Source organism: Dendrobates tinctorius, unplaced genomic scaffold (genome assembly GCF_039654945.1).
Source record: "Dendrobates tinctorius isolate UK_male_01 unplaced genomic scaffold, ASM3965494v1 ptg000028l, whole genome shotgun sequence".
Lineage (NCBI taxonomy): Eukaryota > Metazoa > Chordata > Amphibia > Anura > Dendrobatidae > Dendrobates > Dendrobates tinctorius.
Window position 1 is genome coordinate 69,918,994 of NW_027361696.1, and position 25,664 is coordinate 69,944,657.

The following is a 25,664-nucleotide window of genomic DNA, read 5'->3' on the forward strand; positions in this document are numbered from 1 at the left end:
ATGCGGATTGAACCCATAGTTAATCAGGAATGGGGACATGTTGGTGGACTGACTCACCCGGTTGATAAAAGCGAATTCCGCCAACGGTAACGCATTACACCAATCCTCCTGTCTGACGGAGGTCAGACACCTGAGAATTTGTTCCAGGGATTGATTGGTGCGTTCTGTCTGACCATTACTCTCTGGGTGATATGCCGACAAGAAGGAGAGTGAGATGCCCAATTTCATACAGAATGCCCTCCAAAATTTGGCCACAAACTGCACACCTCTGTCAGACACAACATTCAGGGGTACCCCATGCAATCGAACCACATGCTGTACAATCAACCTTGACAATGTTTCTGCTGAGGGTAATGCTGCCAAGGGAATGAAATGGGCCTGTTTAGAAAACCTATCCACCACCACCCAGATCACGGTATTGCCCCTGGAAGGTGGAAGGCCAGTAATAAAATCCATGGAAAGATGAGTCCATGGCCTATCAGGAACCGGTAAAGGTACGAGTTCCCCAGCCGGCCGGTTATGCGAGCTTTTGGAACGGGCACACACACCACAAGCAGAAACAAATTTCTTGACATCGGACCTTAGTGAAGGCCACCAAAAACCCCTGGCTACTGCCTCTCTAGTGGCTGTGATACCTGGATGAGCACTCAACCTAGACTCATGAAACTCCTGCAGAAGTCTAGGCCGCAATAAATCTGGAACAAACAATTTGTCCCCTGGCCTGGTTGCCGGAGCTAGGGCCTGAGCCCTTAGAATTTCTTGTTCCAACTCAGATGAGACCCTCGCCACTACCACCCCTGGGGGAAGAATGGAGAATGGCTGCTCGGGAGGAGACACCGGGTCAAAATTTCTGGACAGGGCATCCGCTTTAACATTTTTGGACCCCAGTCGAAACGTAATGGAGAATTGAAATCATGAAAAAAAAAGTGACCAACGGGCTTGTCTCGGAGTAAGCCTCTTTTAGCAGATTCAAGGTATGCCAAATTTTTGTGATCCGTGACAACCGTGATAGGGTGAGCCGCCCCTTCCAAAAAGTGCCTCCATTCCTCAAACGCCAGCTTGACCGCAAGAAGTTCTCTATTGCCTACGTCATAGTTTCTCTCGGCTGAAGAGAACTTCTTGGAGAAGAAGGCACAGGGTTTGAGATTGGTAAGGGTGGCCGGACCCTGGGACAGCACAGCCCCCACCCCCACTTCAGAAGCATCCACCTCCACAATGAATGGTTTGGACGGGTCAGGCTGTACCAACACCGGGGCGGACATGAAACATTTCTTAATAGCTGAGAAGGACTGCTTAGCGAGTACAGACCAATTTTTTACATCAGCGCCCTTCTGGGTAAGATCCGTCAGTGGTTTAACCACTTGTGAGAAACCTTTAATGAATCTCCGATAATAGTTCGCAAATCCTAAGAAGGGCTGGAGCCCCTTGAGATCTCAAGGCTGAACCCAGTCAGAAATCGCCAGCACCTTCTTAGGATCCATACGAAACCCCTTACAGGACACAATCAACCCCAAAAAAGACAGTTCCTGTACAAAAAACGAACATTTTTCCAATTTAGCGAACAATTGGTTCTCCTTAAATGCTCTGAATACATCTTTGTTACCAGAAAACGTATCTGGCAATTTAACCGGGGATTCGGGTGGGACTAAAATGACATCTCTATTCCCCACCTGCTGAAAGCCTGCAGAAAGCACCCCCTGAACCGAGTACGCAACCTGCCGCTGGGACTGGGCCAGAGCTTGGTGTTCCAAACTTAGCTTCTGCAGTGACTGAGTCAAGCATTTCACCTGCTCAGATGAGGCATGCATTGGGTCCATGCTGCAGAAGTGAGGAGAGAAAAAAAAAAGTTCACGGTCAGTTATAATGTCAGGAACACCACACTGCACTTGCTCACTGAGCCAGTGCGCGTGTCCTGAGTAAAGCGAACTGTGCTCAAAGATACCTGTGGAGCGGGCAGCAGCCGAGTAGGTGCGTACTTCAGAACAGCAGGACCTGAAGCACGTGACTGCTGGGGGCGTGGCCTAAACTCCAGAGAGCTAGGAGCTGCATGAGAACTTCTAGCAGGGTAACTGCGAGACAAAGTTACCAAGGGGCAATGACAGGGAGAATAGTCAGGACGTAGCCAATGAGTCATACACAGAGATAGCTGCAAGGTACAAGAGGGGCGAGCAGAGAGTAGTCAGGTCACAGGCAATGAGTCATACACAGGGATTGTAGAGAAGTACAGAATCAACAGGCAAACTCACAATGGGGAACAGAACCGGGTCAGAACCATATAAACAAGCTATGACAATGAACAGGCACACAGAGGTCACCACACTCAGCCAAAGGCAAAAGTATAACTGACAGGGATTGGAGCTTCCCAGGGGTTTAAGAAGCTCTCCCAGAACCATAGAGAGACCACAATCATTAACCCCAGGTGTGCAGATCAAAACCTGCACTGAGGTCCAGACATTAACCCCTGACGTGCAGCTCAAAAACCTGCACTGGGATCTTGACACTGCTCTGTTTTTTGAATATTTGAACTACTGTTTTTAGTACTGATTTGATTGAGTTCTCGATCACTGTTTGTTATTTACAAATTTCTCAATAAAAAGAACGTTGAAAGGAAAAAAGTTAATTCAAACTTTTTTTTTTTTAAATTTTAATTTTCATTTTTTTATTCCCCTTTGAACCTGCATTTGATTGATCTCTTGTACTATGTATTGGAATACTTTAATTTTCGAGTATATAGTAAAAACTAGCTGAAGAGCCCGGCGTTGCCTGGGCATAGCAACCAACTGTGGTTAGTTATAACTAGAGTTGAGCGAAACAGGTCGGTCAGATTCAAAAGTCGCCGACTTTCGCCAAAGTCGGGTTTCACAAAACGAAACCCGACCACAGTGTGAAGTCGGCCATGTGGTTGGCGACCCAAGTGCCAAAGTCGGGTTTCGTCGAATACTTGCACGTGACTTTTTTCAGCCAATGAGAGAAGCGGAGTGTAGTGTAGCGGGAGCGTAGCTGGAGTGGGAGTGAGAGTGGGAGTGAGAGAGAGGGAGAGAGGGAGAGAGAGAGAGAGATTTTGCCGCCTCTAGGGTTAAAATTCATGCCAGGTGTGTTTACAGTCCTCCACTCACTGCTGACTTTTCTCCCCATTGACTTGCATTGGGTTTCATGTTTCACGACTTTTCACGACTTTTCCCTATAGTCGGCCGATTTCGTTCGACTCGACTTTTGAGAAAGTCGGGTTTCATGAAACCCGACTCAACCCTAAAAAAGGCAAAGTCGCTCATCTCTAGTTATAACAAATTATAATGATTATATTGCACATAAAAACATTTCACATCATATATTCAACACTACAGATTTGCAACACAAATTAACTAAACGATTACCCAAGTATTGATAGTATTTTATTTTCAACTCATTCAAGAGCCTTTTGATAAACAACATGTGTATCTGTGTATCTAACCCTATCCTGTGTGATACTGTCTGCTGAGCTGTGTACCTAATCCTCTCCTGTGTGATACTTTCAGCTGAGCTGTGTATCTAATACTATCCTGTGTGATACTGACTGCTGAGCTGTGTATCTAATCCTATCGTGTGTTACTGACTGCTGAGCCGTGTATCTAATCCTATCCTGTGTGATACTGACTGCTGAGCAGTGTATCTAATCCTGTCCTGTGTTATACCGTCTGCTGAGCCGTGTATCTAACCCTATCCTGAGTGATACTGACTGCTGAGCCGTGTACCTAATCCTATCATGTGTGTTACTGACTGCTCAGTCATGTATCTAATCCTATCCTGTGTGATACTGACTGCTGAGCTGTGTATCTAATCCTATCCTGTGTGATACTGACTGCTGAGCCGTGTATCTAATCCTACTCTGTGTGATACTGTCTCTGAGCCGTGTATCTAATCCTATCCTGTGTGATACTGACTGCTGAGCTGTGTACCTAATCCTATCATGTGTGTTACTGACTGCTCAGTCATGTATCTAATCCTATCCTGTGTGATACTAACTGCTGAGCTGTGTATCTAATCCTATTCTGTGTGATACTGTCTCTGAGCTGTGCATCTAATCCTATCCTGTGTGATACTGACTGCTGAGCAGTGTATCTAATCCTTTTCTGTGTGATGCTGTCTCTGAGCCGTGTATCTAATCCTGTCCTGTGTGATACTGACTGCTGAGCCGTGTATCTAATACTATTCTGTGTGATACTGTCTGCTGAGCTGTGTATCTATTCCTATCCTGTGTGATACTGAGTGCTGAGCTGTGTATCTAATCCTATCCTGTGTGATACTGACTGCTGAGCCATGTGTCTAATCCTCGCCTGTGTGATACTGACTGCTGAGCTGTGTATCTAATCCTATTCTGTGTGATACTGACTGCTGAGCCGTGTATCTAATCCTATCCTGTGTGATACTGGGCTCCTCCTGCAATCTGTGTCAGAGGGTGGTCTGTGTTGGCACGGTAATAAATTGTGTTATTTCCAGCTTTACAGAAGGACGATAACACCATAGAAATGATAAGAATAATAGGCAATCTTGTTTGGTGAATTTGAACGTGCGGGGTTAAAATTTCGCCTCACAACATAGCCTATGATGCGCTCAGGGTTCAAACGTGTGACTGTGCAAAATTTTGTGGCTGTAGCTGCGACGGTGCAGATGCCAATCCCGGACATGCACAACATACAAACATACACACACACACACACATTCAGCTTTATATATTACAGTAGATTACGATCTCCTATGTCACTGGTTTCATGGGAGCACAAAAATGGCAGTGATAGGGGCCCTTAGTAGGCCCTTGGCTGCTATGGTAACCCATCAATAGCCCACAATCGCGTCATGGCATGCGATAGGTATAGGAATGAACATACCACCCACCAGAGACTAACAGCGGCATGGGGCTAAGTTGCAATTTTACATATAACCTGTGGAGAGGGGTAGCGCTGTTTTTGGAAGAAAGGAGTCATGTTTTTCCAATTACATTCAATGAAGTAGATGGTAAAGAGCCCCTTTTATTATCAAATTAATATGGCGGAGGGACTAGTTTCCCGCACAAGGATCCTTGAGTTCACGGCTTCAGACCTGTCATCACCCCTAGTCATATTTAATTTTGGATAACGCTTATCTGACTAATGTTTTTCCACATAAACCCTTTATTGGGGTTTATATTTGAGGACACAATGCAATGTGCAATAGCGCTATTACAGCAGCAGCAAATCTACAGGTTTCTACCGGAGGTTGGAATATTTTATTCAAAATGGTGGGTTGTAAACAGTGGTAGGAAAGAAGAGCTGTCATCATTTCTCATAGCAACCAATCACAGAGCAGCTTTCATTTTATTTTCTGCTCTGGAAAAGTGGAAGCTGCTCCGTTGATTGGTTGCCATGGGTAGCAAAGAGTTTTTCTTTCCGTAAATCAGATAATGGCGCGCACAGATAAAAGTGAGGGCCAGAATGTGTAATGGGACCCTCCTGACAACGGTCAAAATAGAAGCAAAGCTGATAAATGATAAAGATGCTATAAAACGAAACACAGATGTTAATACAGACAGTTGTGGCCAAAAGTATTGACACCCTCAGCCTAATACTTGGTTGCACAACCTTTAGCCAAAATAACTGCGACCAACCACTTCCGGTAACCATCAGTGAGTTTTTTACAATGCTCTGCTGGAATTTTAGACCATTCTTCTTTGGCAAACTGCTCCAGGTCCCTGATATTTGAAGGGTGCCTTCTCCAAACTGCCATTTTTAGATCTCTCCACAGGTGTTCTATGGGATTCAGGTCTGGACTCATTGCTGGCCACCTTAGAAGTCGCCAGTGCTTTCTCTCAAACCATTTTCTAGTGCTTTTTCAAGTGTGTTTTGGGTCATTGTCCTGCTGGAAGACCCATGACCTCTGAGGGAGACCCAGCTTTCTCATACTGGGCCCTATATTATGCTGCAAAATTTGTTGGTAGTCTTCTGACTTCATAATGTCATGCACATGGTCAAGCAGTCCAGTGCCAGAGGCAGCAAAGCAACCCCAAAACATCAGGGAACCTCCGCCATGTTTGACTGTAGGGACCGTGTTCTTTTCTTTGAATGCCTCTTTTTTCTCCTGTAAACTCTATGTTGATTCCTTTGCCCAAAAAGCTCTACTTTTGTCTCATCTGACCAGAGAACATTCTTCCAAAACATTTTAGGCTTTTTCAGGTAAGTTTTGGCAAACTCCAGCCTGGCTTTTTTATGTCTCGGGGTAAGAAGTGGGGTCTTCCTGGGTCTCCTACCATACAGTCCCTTTTCATTCAGACACTGACGGATAGTACGGGTTGACACTTTTGTACCCACCGACTGCAGGGCAGCTTGAACTTGTTTGGATGTTAGTCGAGGTTCTTTATCCAACATCCACACAATCTTGCGTTGAAATCTCTTGTCAATTTTTCTTTTCCGTCCACATCTAGGGAGGTTAGCCACAGTGCCATGGGCTTTAAACTTCTTGATGACACTGCGCACGGTAGACACAGGAACATTCAGGTCTTTGGAGATGGACTTGTATCCTTGAGATTGCTCATGCTTCCTCACAAGTTGGTTTCTCAAGTCCTCAGACAGTTCTTTGGTCTTCTTTCTTTTCTCCATGCTCAATGTGGTACACACAAGGACACAGGACAGAGGTTGAGTCAACTTTAATCCATGTCAACTGGCTGCAAGTGTGATTTAGATACTGCCAACACCTGTTAGGTGCCACAGGTAAGTTACAGGTGCTGTTAATTACACAAATTAGAGAAGCATCACATGATTTTTCGAACAGTGCCAATACTTTTGTCCACCCTCTTTTTTATGTTTGGTGGGGAATTATATCCAATTTGGCTTTAGGACAATTCTTTTTGTGTTTTTTCATTTAAGAAAAATTAAATGAAGATAATAATAGCAAAGAATTTGTGTTTGCAATCATTTTCAGGAAGAAACTGAGTATTATCTGACAGAATTGCAGGGGTGTCAATACTTTTGGCCACAACTGTAGGCCCATTCCCAAATCAACCGTATCTGGAGGACATCACTAAATGTAACATAAGACGTAGCAGAGCTTTACTTGCTGTGTTAACTAAACTGTGTTCCAAATTATTATGCAAAAAGAGTTTAGGAGTGATAAGGTTAGAATTTTTTTGTTTGTCATTTAAACTCATTGATGGTGATGTGTGTCAGGGCTCTTTATATCACTGAAAGCAATTGCAGATACCTGTGCAAATTAGTTTGGCAGGTGTGTCCAAATAAAGGCAAGACTACTTAAGAAGGCTGTTCCACATTATTAAGCAGCCTACATTTTTTGCCAAAATGGGAAAGAAAATGGATGTGTCGGCTGCTGAGAAGCAACAAATTGTGGAGTATTTAGGTCAAGGCATGACTACAATCAACATTGCCAAGACACTTCATCGTGATCATCGCACAATCAAGAAGTATGTAGCTGATTCCCAGCACACACGTGTGCGTGCTGATAAGGAAAAATTGAGGACTCTGTCCAACAAGCAATTGCGTCAGGTCAAAAGAGCAGCTGCAAAAATGCCTTGTCATAGCAGCAGACAAGTTTTTGAAGCTGCTGGTGCCTCCAACGTCCCCCGAACAACAAGATGCAGGGTCCTTCAGAGGAGAGGTTTGCAGCTGTGCGTAAGCCATCCTGTCGACCACCTCTATCCACTGCACACAAGCAGAAACGGCTCCAGTGGGCCAAACGATACATGAAGACTGACTTCCAAACTGTTTTGTTCACCGATAAGTGCCGTGCAACGCTCGATGGTCCAGATGGATGGAGTGGAGGATGGCTGGTTGATGGACACCCCATGAAAACACGGCTAAGGCGCCAACAAGGAGGAGGTGGAGTAATGCTTTGGGCTGGAATCATGGGGAGAGAGATTGTCGGCCCCTTTAGGATCCCTGAAGGGGTAAAGATGAACTCCATAATATATGTGGAGTTTCTAAAACAGCACTTCCTGCCATGGTTCAAGAGGAAGAACCGTGCTTTCCGCAGCAAGATCATTTTCATGCATGATAATGCACCGTCTCATGCTGGAAATAACACATCTGCATCTCTGGCTGCTATGGGCATAAAAGAGGATAAACTTATGGTGTGGCCACCATCTTCCCCTGACCTCAACCCCATTGAGAACCTCTGGAGCATCATCAAAAGGAGTGTCTATGATGGCGGGAGGCAGTTGACATCTAAGCAACAGCTCTGGGAGGGTATTCTGTCCACATGCAAAACAATTGAAGCACAAACCATCCAAAAACTGACAAATTCAATGGACGAGAGAGTTCAGAAGCTTCTTTCGAACAAGGGGTCCTATGTGCAAATGTAACATCACCTAGAATAAAGTTTTGACTTGAAAACTGTTTGATTTCATTTTGTAGCAAGCAGATAATGCTTATAATTTCACAATTGACCATTTTTTTGTTCAAAATAAAAATAAAAAGGTTGAAAACTCTGCTGTGCATAATAATTTGGAACATGCATTTTGAGTGCTTATTATTTTTAAAAATATACTGTTTTCATAGGCAGTTTGTTCAAAAACATTGCAATTATACTAGAATAGTAGATAACTGGAAAATAACAATGACTGCAATTCATATAGGTAATTTAGAGAAAATATGAGGAAATGTTTTTTGCATAATAATTTGGAACACAGTGTAGGTGCCTATCCCTCACGTTGCTGCATTTACAAGCACTGCTACATCTATGTAATAAAGGGTGGGAACCGCTTCAAAAAAATCAAGATTTCTCCCATATTTAGGGGATAACTTGCTGATTGCCGGGGGTCCGACTGCTGGGATACACAGAAATCCCGAGAACGGGACTGAATGAAGCGGAGGTTCGCACGCTTGGCCTTCGCTCCATTCATTGTCTATAGGACTGACAGAAATAACCAAGTGCTGTATTCGGCAGTCCCATAGACAATGAATGGAGCAGACCTAAGGAGCCCCATATTCAGGGATTGGATCCCCAGTGATCAGTAAGTTATCCCCTATCCTCATTTTGTTTATCTTTTTAGCGTTTTTTTAGCACAGTTCCAAGTAGAATATTGTGTACACATACCCTATGAGCCTGTGCATATGTTGCAGATTTGTCGCTTTTTCTTTCTACGCAGATATGTCACAAAACCTGAATGGTTTCCTGATTCCGGCAAACTGAATGAGATTCCTGAAGTCTCATGCGCCCTTTGCTTATTTTTGACAGATTTGGTGCAGATTTCAGTCTGCAGTATGTCAATTCTTTCAGCGATTTTGCTGCAGATTTCACTCATACTAATGAGTGAGGAAAATCTGGACTAAAAATGCGGCAAATAGCCTGTTTTTGCCGCTGCATTTTTCCTGCCAAGAGATGCAGAAATTTCTGCACCAAATACTTAGCGTGGGCACATACAGAGATTTTAGATGAGTATTGGGAGCAGAACCTAGATATAAACTCTCCAAATACTCCTCCAAATATCAAAACTCCTCAAAACTTAGAATTTCCGCTCAGTTTCCACTCCAAAAAGTCAGCAAAAATACTCTGTGTCTCTGTGTACCGCATATAGGCTTATATGAGGGTTTCTAGTTTGGATCAGGAACCCACAGGTGGTGCATGTGTGGGGAAGGTGACTTGACGGACGGACTTGACTGAAGGGAGAAGGGACGGTTTGTGCACTGTAGACTGATGTTTGCAATGACGGAAGGTAAACAGCTGGGGAAGATGGAAAAGGAGTGCAGTACCTAGATTTGGCCACAAGATGGCAGGGGGAGCGTAGTTCAGGACTTGACAGCAGCTTAGGGCTTTAGAAACTGCTTAGTCATGGGGGGCGGGGAGATAGGAACCCAGGAGGGAAATTCCTGAGGAAGGGGATAAATAGGACAGGACAGGGTTCCAGGCTTGGCTAGTCCCGGGAGGAGCTCAGGAGGAGAAGACTCAGTGTGGAGGACTGATAACGATGGAGAGCTCAACCAGGGGACTGATAGGAAGAGACAGTTAGGGGGGTGGCCCTGACACAAAGAACCGCAGGACAGACAAGGCCCCGGGGGTACCAATTGGATGACAACCTCGGACCGGTGAAACGCTGGCAGTATATAGGCCTAGGGCAGCCCCAGTGAAAGATCCGCGAGGAACGTAACTACGACTGAAGGTAGGTGAAGGTACCTGGGCCTGAATATGGAGTGCTGTAAAGGAGCTGCGGTGTATGGTTACGGTCGTCAGGAGGGCGGCCAATAAACTCGGACCTGTTGCAACCAAAATCTGCCTCCGTCTGGTGTCTGTGTCGTCTGGTCGCGGTAAGCAGTGGACCACCCCCCAATCTGGCCCTAACTAGATTTGGCGTAGTCGGCAGGATCGCCGCCGCCAATACTCTACCTTCAGCGGCAAGCCTGCGACAGAAGTACCCAGAAGGACTCGAGTTGCTTTATTTGTGGATTACAAATTTGAGACTTTGTTCCGGATCATTGGCTGTCATCAGAGGTTCCGGGGCGGAACAAAAACTGGACGGTGGATCGCTGGCTTTTCTCAAGCAGTTCTGGAAAAGGAAAATTTTGTAAAGATGGTGCCCAAGTGGAATACAAATAGGGACTGTGGCTGGACCCATCCAAAGAAAACCCAAGAGACTTTGTGCCTCCCCAGCGCTGGTGACCTCCGGTCAGGTTAGCGCTAACGTGGACTACCAGGAGCAGCCGTTGGAACTGTGGCCGATCATCCCTGCGGAGCCATCAGGCCGGTCCTACCGAAGGGCGGGATGAAGAGCAGCGGCGGGCGCCAGACGACGGGAGCGGGAGATGCGGAGGAGCAGCGGAGGCCAGCTACACCCCGGACCGACTTCTGGGAGAGCGGACGAACAACCTGCAGAAAGCCGCGGCACCGGGAAAAGTGAGAGTACCTCCGGCACAGCCAGTGGCGCCGCAGGAAGGTCCCGCCCCCACATCCCAAGCATGAGACCAGCCCCAGGGCCCCGTCACCGGGCCTCGGCCTCCCCGCTTGGCCTCCCGCTCTCTCGTGGCCACTCCTGCCGCGCTCCGTCTTCCAGCGGCGGTCCATCCATCAAGACCTGCCGCCACTTCAACCCCGTTCCGGGAACGTCGCGGCGACCGGGCTGCCAGGCCCCACAGCCTACCCTTTGACCTCCGCTGCTTCATCCTCGGTTGTGGCCTGCTCCGCGGCCGCCTCTGGTCCACTCGCAGCATCGGCCGTCGCCTACCCGACAGCACCCGCAGCCACCCCTGCCGCGCTCATGGTTCCAGCTGCGGCCTACTCACCCGTGACCGCCTCTGCCGCACTCCATACCGCGGCTGTGGCCTGCCATCAAGGTCCGTGGCTGCGCCGGCCCCACTCCAGATCGCGGCTTCAGCCGGGTCGCTGGGCTCCGCCGCCTCTGCGGAGCCGTCTGCCGTCTCCACTAGCAGGCCCCAGCTTCTCCGCTCCGCTTCTCGCCAGTCAACAACCCCAGTCCCCTGCCTGCGGTTGGATCTACAGGAGTTGGGGGCCAGATGGAGCGGAGCCACGACATCGCCAGAGATGAGAGCGCCCACGCCACCACCAGTGGTGGACTGCTGGGCCCCGGCGATGTCCCCCGGCGGGGACATGAGACCTGGGCGGCATCCCCAGGGTTCACTGGGCCCTGTGGAGAAGGTGCCAATCCCTGAGCAGGGACGATTGAGGCCTGCCCTGCCCCTGAGACTTTTCTGCCAGTTAACGATGCTGTGGTGGCGGAGTTCCCTTCGGCCCGTGCCTGGGCCTGGCCCCCAAGCAGAGAAATGGCGTGGAATGCGCGCCGTGGCACCACCTTCGGCCCCTTCTACCCCTTTTGACGCATCTCTCAGGAGGGAGATGACCCCTGAGCCCTGGGAAAAAAGAGCACTCGGGGCCCAGGAACAGTCGAGACACCCCGGGAACCTCACGGTTGTGGGGTTCCCTGCTGAATTGGCGCAACATCGGCCGTCAGGAGATGGCCCGGACTACCAGGATCTCGATGCACCGTTGTGCAGCCTAAAGGACAGTTTCACGTCCAAGATAAGGAAATTGTTTTTTTTTCTGTTTTGCTCCTGACACAGCGGGGATGCCTAGGGGAAGGTGCTTATGTTAAAGGAAGGGTGAGTATTCATGTTCTGTTTTGAAATGTTGTGCTTAAAGAAATGTTGTTTTGAAAGAAAAAAAAACAAAACAAGAAAAAGGGGTTACTCCTGTTAAGTAACTCATATTGTTATTAAAACAAAGGAAACTGTATATACGGTATACAAAAAGTTGGTTTAATGTGTAATATGTATAAGAATGTGCAACAGGTCCCGGGTACAGGGTAGGATAAAAACGCTGACCATGACTCTTTTTAAGAATTGAAGGATGATAAGACGGAAGAGAGTGAACCAGACAGTGGTCCATTAGTCAGGTCCCCGACACCACGGACACCCCAAAAGGATAGGCGGGCGCTAACGATGACCTGGTAGGCGAAATGCCTTGGTCATGGCGTTTTGGACAGTTGAGGGTAACGGAAGGGGAGAATAGTGGGAGGTACACGCCGTAGAGTAGTCCGGGTGGACCTAGCCAACCTGAAAGAAGTTGTCACGTGGCGCGTGCGCCGGCGAGTAGCAGTAGGCTGCTTGGAGCATGGTGCTCCCGTTTTGGTTCGGCACCCCGCGTGTGGCGGGTTTGGCCCAACAACCGGTCCGACAACAGACAGTGGGCAAGCTTTAGGACGAAGAAGTAGGGAGTACGATTGTCAGGGACAACAATAGACAAAGGAAGGAGGAGTGTGGGGAAGATGACTTGAAGGACGGACTTGAGTGAAGGGAGAAGGGACGGTTTGTGCACTGTAGATGGATGTTTGTAATGACAGAAGGGAAACAGCTGGGGAAGATGGAAAAGGAGTGCAGTACCTAGATTTGACCATAAGATGGCAGGGGGGAGCGTAGTTCAGGACTTGACAGCAGCTTAGGGCTTTAGAAACGACTTAGTCTTGGGGGGCGGGGACAGCGTCGGACTGGCCCACCGGAGAACCGGTGGATTCTCCGGTGGGCCCTGGCACCTGCTGGCATACAGGGCCAGCAGTTGCCTAGGGCCCCCGCTGCTCCAGGGGCCCCCAGCCAGTGGTGTGTCGCACACCATGCAGCTGCTATGGGGGCCCCTGCCAGCGGAGCAGCAGCGGGTGTCAGGAGGCAGGAGCCCCTGTCCCCGCTACTAAAGAGAAATGAATATTCACTGCGAAGCAGTGAATATCATTTCACAGTCTCCACCCCCAGAGGCCCCGCCCCCAGCCCAGTAAGCCGCTCTGCATCTGTCAATCAGGGCCGGTGCCGCCCTCAGTCCTCTCTGCTCCTGACTCACAACCAGTGCGCGATGACGTCACTACATCGCGCACCCGCTGTGTGTCTGGCAGAGAGGGCAGCTCCTGACACTGAAGCCGGAATCAGCGTGGGAGCGAGGAGGAGAGGTGAGTATTGTGTTTTTTGGTTTTTTTTATATCTCTCTCGCTCTCTCTATCTGTCTCTCTCTATCTCTATATATCTCTCTCTATCTCTCTTATATCTATCTATCTTTCTATCTCTATCTATTATCTATATCTATCTATCTCTATATCTATCTCTATCTATTATCTATATCTATCTATTTCTATATCTATCTCTATCTATCGCTCTATCTTTATATCTATCTTTCTATCTCTACATCTATCTCTATATCTCTATATCTTTCTATATATATCTCTATATCTATCTATTATGTCTATCTATCTATCTCTATATCTATCTTACTCTATCTATCTCTATATCTATTATCTCTATATTTATTATCTATCTAGCTACCATCTATATCTATCTATCTTTATCTCTATATATCTCTATCTAATATCTATATCTATCTCTATACCTATCTATTTATCTATCCGTTATCTATCTCTATATCTTTTCTCTGTATCTATCTATCTCTATATCTATATCTCTCGCTATCTATCGCTCTATCTCTATATCTATCTCTATATCTATCTTTATCTATATATATATATCTATATCTATTTCTATCTATATCTATCTCTATATCTCTCTCTATAGCTATCTATCTATATATCTCTATCTATCTCTTTATCTATCTCTCTGTATATCTATCTATCTATCGCTCTATCTCTATATCTATCTTTCTATCTCTATATCTATATATCTGTCTATCTTTCTCTATCTATTTATCTCTATATCTTTTCTCTGTATCTATCTCTCTCTATATCTATCTCTATATATATCTATCTCTATATCTATATATCTCTCTCTATATCTATCTATTTATCTCTCTCTATATCTATCTCTCTGTATATCTATCTATCTTTCTATCTCTATATCTATCTCTATATCTATCTATCTTTCTCTATCTATCTATTTATCTCTATCTATTATCTATATCTATCTATCTCTATCTATCTTTCTATCTCTACATCTATCTCTATATCTATCTTTCTATCTATCTCTATATCTATCTATATCTATCTATTATGTCTATCTATCTAGCTATCTCTATATATTTCTATCTTACTCTATATCTATATCTATCTATTATCTCTATATTTATTATCTATCTTTATCTATCTATCTCTATCTATTATCTATATCTATATCTCTATCTATTTATCGATCTCTGTATCTATCTCTCTATCTACCGCTCTCTCTATCTCTATCTATCTTTATATCTATATCTATCTATCTCTATATCTATCTATTATCTCTATCTCTATCTACCTATATATCTCTATATCTATCTCTATCTCTATATCTGTTTCTCTCTATATCTATCTCTATATCTCTCTCTCTATAGCTATCTATATATTATCTCTATATCTCTATCTATCTCTATTTCTATATCTATCTATCTATCTCTATATCTATCTGTTATCTCTATATCCATATCTATCTCTATATCTATCTCTATCTATCTATCTCTATATCTATCTTTCTATCACTATATCTCTATATCTATCTCTATATCTCATTATCTATCTATCTCTATCTCTTTATCTATCTATCTATTGATCTATCCATCTATCTCTATATCTATCTATTATATCTATCTATTATCTCTATTATCTATATCTATCTATCCATCTATCTATCTAGCTATCTCTATCTATCTCTATATCTCTCTCTATATCTATCTATCTTTCTAACTCTATATCTATCTATCTCTATACATATATCTATATCTAGCTATTATCTCTATATCTATCTCTATATCTATCTGTCTCTATATCTATCTCTATATCTATCTATCTCTATATCTATTATTTCTATATCTATCTATCTCTATATATATCTCTATATCTATTTTTATTTATAGCCATCTATCTATATATATATTTATCTCTATATCTATCTATATATGTCTATATTATTATTATTATTATATCTGTATATCTCTATCTATTATCTATCTCTATCTATTATCTATCTCTATTATCTATCTCTATATCTATCTATCTCTATATCTTTCTATCTATAGCTATCTATCTCTATATCTATCTATCTATCCATTATCTATTTTCTATCTCTATATCTATCTACCTATAGATCTATCTATCTATCTATCTATCTATCTATCTATCTATATTTCTTTCTATATCTATCTTTATATCTATCTCTATCTATCTCTATCTATCTCTATGAATCTTTCTATCTATATCTATCCATTATCTACTTTCTATCCATTATCTACTATCTATCTCTATATCTATTTCTACATCTATCTTTCTATCTATATCTATCTAACTCTATATCTATATATCTATATAGCATTATTCCCTATGAGGGGGGCAGTATTATACCCTATGAGGGGGCAGCATTATACCCTATGAGGAGGCAGCATTATACCCTATGAGGGGGGCAGTATTATACCCTATGAGGGGGGCAGCATTATACCCTATGAGGAGGCAGCATTATACCCTATGAGGAGGCAGCATTATACCCTATGAGGAGGCAGCATTATACCCTATGAGGAGGCAGCATTATACCCTATGGGGGGGAAGCATTATACCCTATGAGGGGGCAGCATTATACCCTATGAGGGGGATACATTATACCCTATGAGGAGGCAGCATTATACCCTATGAGGAGGCAGCATTATACCCTATGAGGAGGCAGCATTATACCCTATGAGGGGGGAAGCATTATACCCTATGAGGGGGCAGCATTATACCCTATGAGGGGGATACATTATACCCTATGAGGGGGGAAGCATTATACCCTATGAGGGGGCAGTATTATACCCTATGAGGGGGCAGCATTATACCCTATGAGGAGGGCAGCATTATTCCCTATGAGGGGGTGCATTATACCCTATGAGGAGGCAGCATTATACCCTATGAGGCAGCATTATACCCTATGAGGAGGCAGCATTATACCCTATGAGGGGGCAGCATTATACCCTATGAGGAGGGCAGCATTATACCCTATGAGGGGGCAGCATTATACCCTATGAGGAGGGCAGCATTATACCCTATGAGGAGGGCAGCATTATACCCTATGAGGGGGGCAGTATTATACCCTATGAGGAGGCAGCATTATACCCTATGAGGAGGCAGCATTATACCCTATGAGGAGGCAGCATTATACCCTATGAGGAGGGCAGCATTATACCCTATGAGGAGGGCAGCATTATTCCCTATGACGGGGTGCATTATTCCCTATGAGGGGGGCAGTATTATACCCTATGAGGGGGGCAGTATTATACCCTATGAGGGGGCAGCATTATACCCTATGAGAGGGTGCATTATACACTATGAGGAGGCAGCATTATACCCTATGAGGGGGTGCATTATACCCTATGAGGAGGCATTATACGCTATGAGGGCAGCATTATTCCCTATGACGGGGTGCATTATTCCCTATGAGGGGGGCAGTATTATACCCTATGAGGGGGCAGCATTATACCCTATGAGGGGGTGCATTATTCCCTATGAGGGGGCAGCATTATACCCTATGAGGGTGGCAGCATTATACCCTATGAGGGGGATACATTATACCCTATGAGGGGGACAGTATTATACCCTATGAGGGGGACAGTATTATACCCTATGAGGGGGGCAGTATTATACCCTATGAGGGGGGCAGTATTATACCCTATGAGGGGGTGCATTATACCCTATGAGGGGGTGCATTATACCCTATGAGGGGGTGCATTATTCCCTATGAGGGGGGCAGTATTATACCCTATAAGGGGGGCAGTATTATACCCTATGAGGGGGTGCATTATACCCTATGAGGGGGTGCATTATACCCTATGAGGGGGTGCATTATACCCTATGAGGGGGTGCATTATACCCTATGAGGGGGGCAGTATTATATTCTATGAGATGGCTGCATTATATTCTATGAGGGGTCTACATTATATTCTATGAGGGGGCTGCTTTATATTCTATGAGGGGGCTACCCCAACTCCTGCTACATAATTAAGACATGTACAACCTTATATTATACCCGGATATTATCGTGTTTTACCGCACAATTGGTGGTCTGGTATTTAACTATGCAGCTACATAGTGGGCCCCAAGAATGATTTTCTCTGGTGGGCCCAAGGTGTTCCAGTCCGACGCTGGGCGGGGAGATAGGAACCTAAGAGGGAAATTCCCGAGGAAGGGGTTAAATAGGACAGGACAGGGTTCCAGGCTAGGCTAGTCCCGGGAGGAGCTCAGGAGGAGAAGACTCAGTATGGAGGACTGACAAGAGTGGCGAGCTCCATCAGGGGACTGATAGGAAGAGACAGTCAGGGGGGTGGTCCTGTCACAAAGAACCGCAGGACAGACGAGGCCCCGGGGGTACCGATTGGACGACGACCTCGGACTGGTGAAGCGCTGGCAGTAGATAGGCCTAGGGCAGTCCCAGCGAAAGATCCGCGAGGAACATCACTACGACTGAAGGAAGTTTTTAAAGAGTCCTCCAAATATAAACTGGAGTGATTGCTGCAGTGCCCCCACAGGCAAGAAATAAAAATGCATTCTGTCTAGTTACGCTACAATATAGTAACTAAGGACATATCACTGCATAGAAGTCTGGAAAAACCATAGAGGCCATATTCACAAACACCCAGCATTTTCTGGAACTATTATGACTATGGAACAAATTAATAACTTTTTATTAAAGGGGTTGTTATTGTCAGAAAATCAATTTTTAAATATCCTATTAGAGAATGATAAATACACCATAAGAGAGTTAAGAGGGCTAAGGATCCTCCTCTCCTTGCCTATTTAGGTGAATAGGAGCTGAGTTGCATTTTTCAGCCATAACACAGTGAACAGAACTGTGCAGCTCCTGCTTTGTTCACTCCTTACATCTAGCAGCTGATACAAGGATGTGCCGAACATTTGGCTCCCACCAATCTCATATTCATTCATTATTTTCAATAATATAAGGCCAGAAAAAAAGCCCTTCAGGTTAAATTTCTAATGAAGAAAAGAACATCTAAGAAAAAAAGTTTACATATGTAATTTTAAGTGACTACCACTAAAACATCCAAAACTTCAGGAAAACATGACTTTTAGTGCTAAATTTCCCTACAGTGCCTCCGCAGAGGAAATTGAGCATTACACAGTGTCAATGCGTTGTCTACGTTAAGCAGGAGAGAACAGGCCCTCCAAAAAAAAGGGTTTCTTTTCGTAGCCTTTCTTTTTTCTGGGCTTTTACTATCCTGTACTAAATGCTATGCTACTCTAAACACAGGCTTAAAAAAATGGAGCAGCTGCATATGGCGATCTTTGACCATGGGACTTGGGTTGCGGTTCAAGTTACCATCTAACCCCAGACTTATAAAAATGGTATCTTGGTGGTAGTTGGACCTTTAGGCTGGGGTCACACTAACCGACGCAAAATACGGTCCGTAGTTTACAGGCAAGTATGCTTTGAGCTCTCTAAACTTTGTTGACAGGTGTGTATCTTTAGTAACTTAAAGAGATTGTCCACTACTTTAACACTGATGACCTATCCTTAGGATAGGTCATCAATGTCTGATCGATGGGCATGCAACATCTGGCACACTGGCCGATCAGCTGTTCTCGGTACCGGCGCCCGGAAATGCTCAGTTATGGAGCTACTCTGACTACTTACAGTGGCACATCAGCCCCCAACTGATTTGAATAGAGGGCAGATGTAGTCCCTGGCTGGGGCCTCCATCAGTAGACAGAGCAAATCGGCAACTGAGCAGTTCCAACCGATAGGATAGGTAATCAATGTTAAAGTAGTGGGTAACCTCTTTAAAACGATTGTCTGGCTAAACCAAGTTATCACCTACTCAAGGAATAGGTAAGAACTTACTGATAGATGGGTAACCGAACTTTTATCTTTTAAGAATGCAGCATCAGTGAGCATGCTTGATCGGTGTTCCATTTATTATTACCCATGGGGCAAGCGAGCACTGTGCTTGTGTTTTTACCCATTGAGGATGAATGGAATGGCAGTCGGGCATTCTACCTGCCATCTTGTAACTGTTTATCGGTCCCAGCAGTGAGACACCCACCATTCAGCAAGTTATCACCTATCCATGGGTTATAATTGGACAATCCCTTTAAGTAAAGCATGAACCAGATTTGGGCAAATTTGGAATCTACTACAGTAATGTTGTACTTCTCATATTTAAGATGATGATGACGATGATGATGACGATGATGATGACGACGATGATGACGACGATGATGACGATGAAGATGAATACAAAGATGGATCCCTGTGCCGTTACTGTGCATTCTGCAAGGTAACTTATCTATTGTTTTATACACCTTCATCCTAAGAGCTCTCTGCTCCCCTGTACATGCTGTCTATTCTTTTTTGTTCTTCATACAGAAGAAGCAGCTAAAATAGAGCAGAGAGTTCTACTGAGTATTACTAGTATGATGGACAGAGTGAATCCTTGGGGTGGGCAGAAGAGAGCGTCACCTGGGAGGTAAAGCTTTAGCCTATCGCAGCAGACCAGGAAGTGATGTCAGAGAAAGGGGCTAACTTTTTGACAACTTCTGCTGCACAACCCAGCAATATGCAGCAGTGGTTGCTTTCTATGGTCTGAAGAATCTATAGTCTACTGAAGACCTTTTAAGGGATCAGAATGAAAAAATGAACAGTCCTGGTCTGTAAAAGGGTTTGACTGGGACTCATTTTTTATCACTTTAAATATTAACATAATGTATTTCATTAACATACAACATTAATCCCTTTGTGCATTTTTTGTGCACTCTGACATACATATATGCCAGTGTCAGGGTACAAGTGTATGGAGCATGCTCAGGAGCTGAGCCAACTCTGTACAAGGCAGGTGTTGACAATATTGAACAGTCGACACCTGCCTTTAACAGCAGCAACCCCAGCTAGTTCTGATTGCTGTTTAACCATTTAGATGCCGCTGTCCAGCATTTATACGGTTCGGTTGCCGGTGCACAACTACCCCTGCGGCATGGTTGCGGGTTCCCGATGGGTTGACATGGCAGCCATCTTGGTCCTCATGTGAAGCTATGTCTGTCATCTCTTCCAGTATATTGTGAAATTGCAGTATATAGTACACGCGATCTAACAATTGCAGGTTCAAGCTTTAGGAAAGGGACTAAAAGATAAATTGAAAATTATTGAAAATTAAAAAACATCTTCTAAAATAAAGACATTTAAAGTCCAATCCACGAAAATATTAAATGTATTACCATAAACGTTAACCCTGATAAATAGAGTGAACTCCTCCTAGAGAAGTTAATCAGTGTTATACTATCTATGATCTCTGTTAATGGTGCAGATTATAGAGATTTTGCATATATTCCACGTGCCTATGCTATATCATATGATTAATTCATTTTTTTCCTCCCCAGCACTGCGGAGACTGTGATAAATGCCCCTGTAAAGAAAAGGATAAGAGTGAGCATTGTAAAAACTGCGAGGTAAGTACATTAATGCAAGCAATTACCTATATGCCCAGAGGCTTCACTCCAATTATGTAGTAAATTCCTGCTAAAAATAAAACCCTTTGCATACACAAAATAAAAAAAGGCAACGCAAAGCCTATTCCGCCACCAAGTGGTCAACAAGAGCATAGCAGTGCGGATTTGTACTATATGCACCGTGCTGTAATAATTTTCATTTTCTTTTTTTTTTTATTTCCTTTTTGCAGTATTGCCAGTTTTGCTATGTGTGCCCAGTTATATGTGAGACAGCCTGCAAACCTGGTAAGTCACCCACAGGATTGGTCAAAAAACTAACAAGCAGCCCGTCCGGAAATTGTATTCTGTCAAACTTGGCAGTGTGAACCTGGCCTTAGGCTAGTTTCACACTAGCGTTTATGAGCGCAGTGACGGCCTGCGCACGGCCGCCGCTAAGCCCCACCCCCTGCCGCACCCCCGCCGGTAGCTCCGCCCACCAGCGCATGACGCTGCATGCGCCCTGCGTCCCCTATCTTTATCACAGGGGGCGCAGGCTGTGCGCAGTATGCGTTTGGCGGCGCATGCGCCTTTTTGACGGTGCGCCGACGCAACCAAACTGCAGCAGGTTGCGTTTGGCGCAGGTCGGCGCACCGTCAAAAGGACGCATGCGCCGCCAAACGCATACTGCGCACGGCCTGCGCCCCCTGTGATAAAGATAGGGGACGCAGGGCGCATGCAGCGTCATGCGCCGGTGGGCAGAGCTACCGGCGGGGCGCGGCAGGGGGCGGGGCTTAGCGGCGGCCGTGCGCAGGCCGTCGCTGCGCTCATAAACGCTAGTGTGAAACTAGCCTTACAGAGGCATCCTCTAAAAATATATTTATTGCGGTAAACAAATACTACCAAGATTTCCATCTACTGGAAGGAGACGCTTGACATGAACTGGAAAAGCTGAGTAATAGGGGCTTTATGGATATACAGTTGTGGCCAAAAGTATTGACACCCCTGCAATTCTGTCAGATGATACTCCGTTTCTTCCTGAAAATGATTGCAAACACAAATTCTTTGGTATTATTATCTTCATTTAATTTGGAAAACCCTTGTCCCCTTGCTGCAGTTTGTTTTGAAAAATAAAACAAGGGGCTTTTTTCACGCTATCCATGTCAAACACTTCATCTGCGCTGCAGCCAATCACTGAGATCACTGATTGGCTGCAGCGCTGTCAATATGAGATCAACGCTTCAGACTCCCTTCCATGATGCTAATGTATCTCAGAGCATAGGAGTATTTTAGGGTCTGTTCACACATTCAGAGTGAACGTTTACAAAGAATCAGTCAACATTTGAGTTTCTGCAGTGGATATGCTACAAGGATAAGATCTATTGTCAATCACTTCATATTTATAATTTTTTTTTAGAATTTACAGTATGCACAATACTCCACGCCAATTTATCCTGCTGCATGTGTATGGTATATAGAATGCCACATTCACCTCTACTGGATGTAAAACGTCTGTGGATTCAATGAGAATTCCTGAACGTGATTTGAACTGTATATAGAGGAAACCTGTGACTGGCAATGATGCAGGACATGTGGCTGTGCTATAAAATAATATGAGTATCACCTGGTGACACACCCCAGAGGCCGTGGGATACTCAGCGCCGGGCCCATTAACTTCAATGGGAAATGTCACAGTGGCAATGACCCGGTCCATGGCCCCAGGCGGTCATGTAAAAGGGGTTGAATTGAATGGGGATAAAGTTTATGTATTGATTTGTGACGCCAGTTGGAGTGTTCGACTGTAGTATAGCCGGCACTGCAGATGATCCCTGGGGGAGTAGATGGTGATGGCAGTGCAGATATTTAACCCTCTCCAACCAGGGCTGGCCCCCAGAGATTGTGATGGAAGTAGAAGGCATAGAGTAATAAGGCAGGAGACAAGGAAAGTCACTTTATCATTTACTGTAGTTCAGGTGCAGTTCAGAGGAGATATTACAACTCTCACCAGGTTACAGTCTGCTCTGCAGAATTGGAGTTATCCTCCCTCTGCTGTGACACAGTGTAAGCTTCCTGCTATTCTAATCCCTTCTGGGACCAAGGCTTCCCAGAGTTTGGAACTTCTAGTATAGCCTCTACTCACTGTGTATTTCTCCTCTGGCAACTTGTAGCTTGGATCCTTTTGTGAAGCAGCTCAAGTTCCTTCTTGTTCAATCCTTCACTGATCCTAGTTTGTTGCAGTTTTTCCTAGGGAAAACACTATGCTGTTGGTTGTATAATCCCATAGTATCTCAGCTTACCACCCTGCTCTAAAAGCATGGATGGCCTAGGGGCTGATCCCTTGATGCTTCTTAGCTTTTACTCCTGGATGAACCTCATGTCATCATGGCTCCCAAGAGCGTTCTTCCTCCTTCTTCACTGAAACAACAACTTTTGACTCCTCTCCCTCCCAGTTAGGGCATGTCTGCAAAGCTCTAAGCTTCAGACAAGTAAGGGAGTGAGATGAATTGTGGGTGTGTGTTGTGGTCTCTAGCAGAGAAAGCATAACTCCCATTGCTCACAAAACACATACAAAACAGTACATATTTAACCCTTTTGTGGCGGTAAAGATGCAGGGTGCCACACTGGCAAACACCTATGTAGAAAAAGTGGAAGGGTGTGTTGTAGACACTATCTTATCTATATGGAAACAAGTATCAGTACGTGCGTCTTAGGCCGGAGTCACACTCCCGTAGAATACGGACGAGTGCTATGCGAGAAAACATCACATAGCACTCGGACCAGTGTTAATCTATGGGGCAGATCACATCTGCGATTATTTTCTCATGCCGAATCGGCATGCGAGAAAAATCGCAGCATGCTGCGATTGGCACCGAGACTCGGCTGAGTCTCAGCTCACTCGCGCCCATATAAGTCCATGGGTGCGAGTGACACAACACACATCACTCGAATCACATCATATCACATCCGATGCCATACACTAGTGTGACTCCAGCCTTAAACTATTAATTCAGGTTTTCCATTCAGCTCTCTTTCCTCTTCCCCCCAGCTCCCCTGTGTATAACACCCCCCCAGATCCCAACTGTTCCTGATTCCCAGCACATCAGTGCTTTGTCCTGACTTCTTATACTCGCCTCTCTCCATCATCGTCTTCATTGCCCCGTAGCTCCATGTTCTGTAATCAGGTCTCTCCAGGACATGTTCACAGGCTGCAGCCCTATCTATGAGCCACAGCCCATAATTATAAACATAGGAGAATTTGGTAATCTTGACCTGTATTGCAGGCAGTGACCCCAGAAGCAAATTATGCAATACATGTCCATAGAGATACATTGTACATAACAATGTATTTCTATGTTTCTTGTATACTAGAGGTGAAAAAAGTCAGATTTGTTTTTATACCTATAAAAGTACAAATAATAATACGGTAATAAAAAGAAATTTAAAAAATGTCATTTTTTCCTTTTCTGGGAGTTCTCCTGGTATTTAAACCCACAACCTTCAATGTAGGCAGGAGATGAAAAAAACTGAGCCACAGGCTCTGGAGATGTAATGCGGAGAATTTTGTGTACTTGATCGGTATTGCAGACTGTGACTTCACAGATAATATGCTGATAAATTGTACACAGCAGTGTATTTCAATGTATTTGTATTCTGAAGGAAAAAAATATATTTTAATCATATAAAATTACTAAAACAATGAAAAACACTTGGCAATGAAAAAAATAATGTAATTATTAATGCGCAAATAGCAGATATATTTGGTGTCCTTGTAGTCGTAACAGTACGCACAACACAACGATCAGTTTATGTACAGGAATCGGTAAATGACGCAAAAGAATTGCATAATTGATATTTTTTCTCTATTAAACACATAAAAATGTAATAAAACTGTAATGCTGAGGCCATGTTCACACATAACCTAAATGCTGCGTTCTTTCTGATGTTTTTTTGCAGGTGTCCGCACCAGACAACGCAATAGCAATCTTTTCTGATTATTACGTGTTCGCGGCGTTTCTTTTATAAGTTTTCCCCCTTATTTGATGCCAGTTTGGGGCAGATATGAAGCACAGTTTTTAACGCTTTATTAACCCCTTCACTACCAAGGGTGGTTTGCACGTTAACTCCCGGGCAAATTTTTACAATTCTGACCACTGTCCCTTTATGAGGTAATAACTCTGAAACGCTTCCATGGATCCCAGTGATTCTGACATTGTTTTCTTGTGACATTGTACTTTATTTTAGTGGTAAAATTTCATTCAAATAACTTGTGTTTATTTGTGAAAAAAACAGAAATTTGGCAAAAATTTGAAAATTTTGCAATTTTCCAGCTTTGAATTTTTATGCCCTTAAATCACAGAGATACGGCACACAAAAAACTTAATAAGTAACATTTCCCACATGTTTACTTTACATCAGCACAATTTTGTAACCAAAATTTTAATTGTTAGGAAGTTATAAGGGTTAAAAATTGACCAGCGATTTCTCATTTTTGCAACACCATTTTATTTTTATGGACCACATCACATTTGAAGTCACTTTGAGGGGTCTATATTATAGAAAATACCCAAAAGTGATACCATTCTAAAAACTGCACCCCTTAAGGTGCTCAAAACCACATTCAAGAAGTTTATTAACCCTTCAGGTGCTTCACAGGAATTTTTTAAATATTTAAAAAAAATGAACATTTAACTTTTTTTTCACAAAAAAATACTTCAGGTTCAATTTTTTTTATTTTACCAACAGTAACAGGAGAAATTAGACTGCAAAAGTTATTGTGCAATTTGTCCTGAATACGCTGATACCTGATATGTGGGGGGGAACCACTGTTTCG

At 44.2% G+C, this 25,664-nt stretch overlaps 1 protein-coding gene across 1 annotated transcript in view; it reads left to right on the top strand.

Moving 5' to 3' along the window:
• Positions 1–25,664, top strand: part of LOC141085523 (uncharacterized) — a 63,398-nt gene that overhangs the window by 16,180 nt on the left and 21,554 nt on the right. The window contains exons 2-4 of the mRNA XM_073570945.1: positions 19,580–19,692; positions 20,789–20,857; positions 21,088–21,142. Of these exons, the coding sequence (XP_073427046.1) occupies positions 19,580–19,692; positions 20,789–20,857; positions 21,088–21,142 (237 nt within the window). The remainder of the gene's footprint in view (positions 1–19,579; positions 19,693–20,788; positions 20,858–21,087; positions 21,143–25,664) is intronic.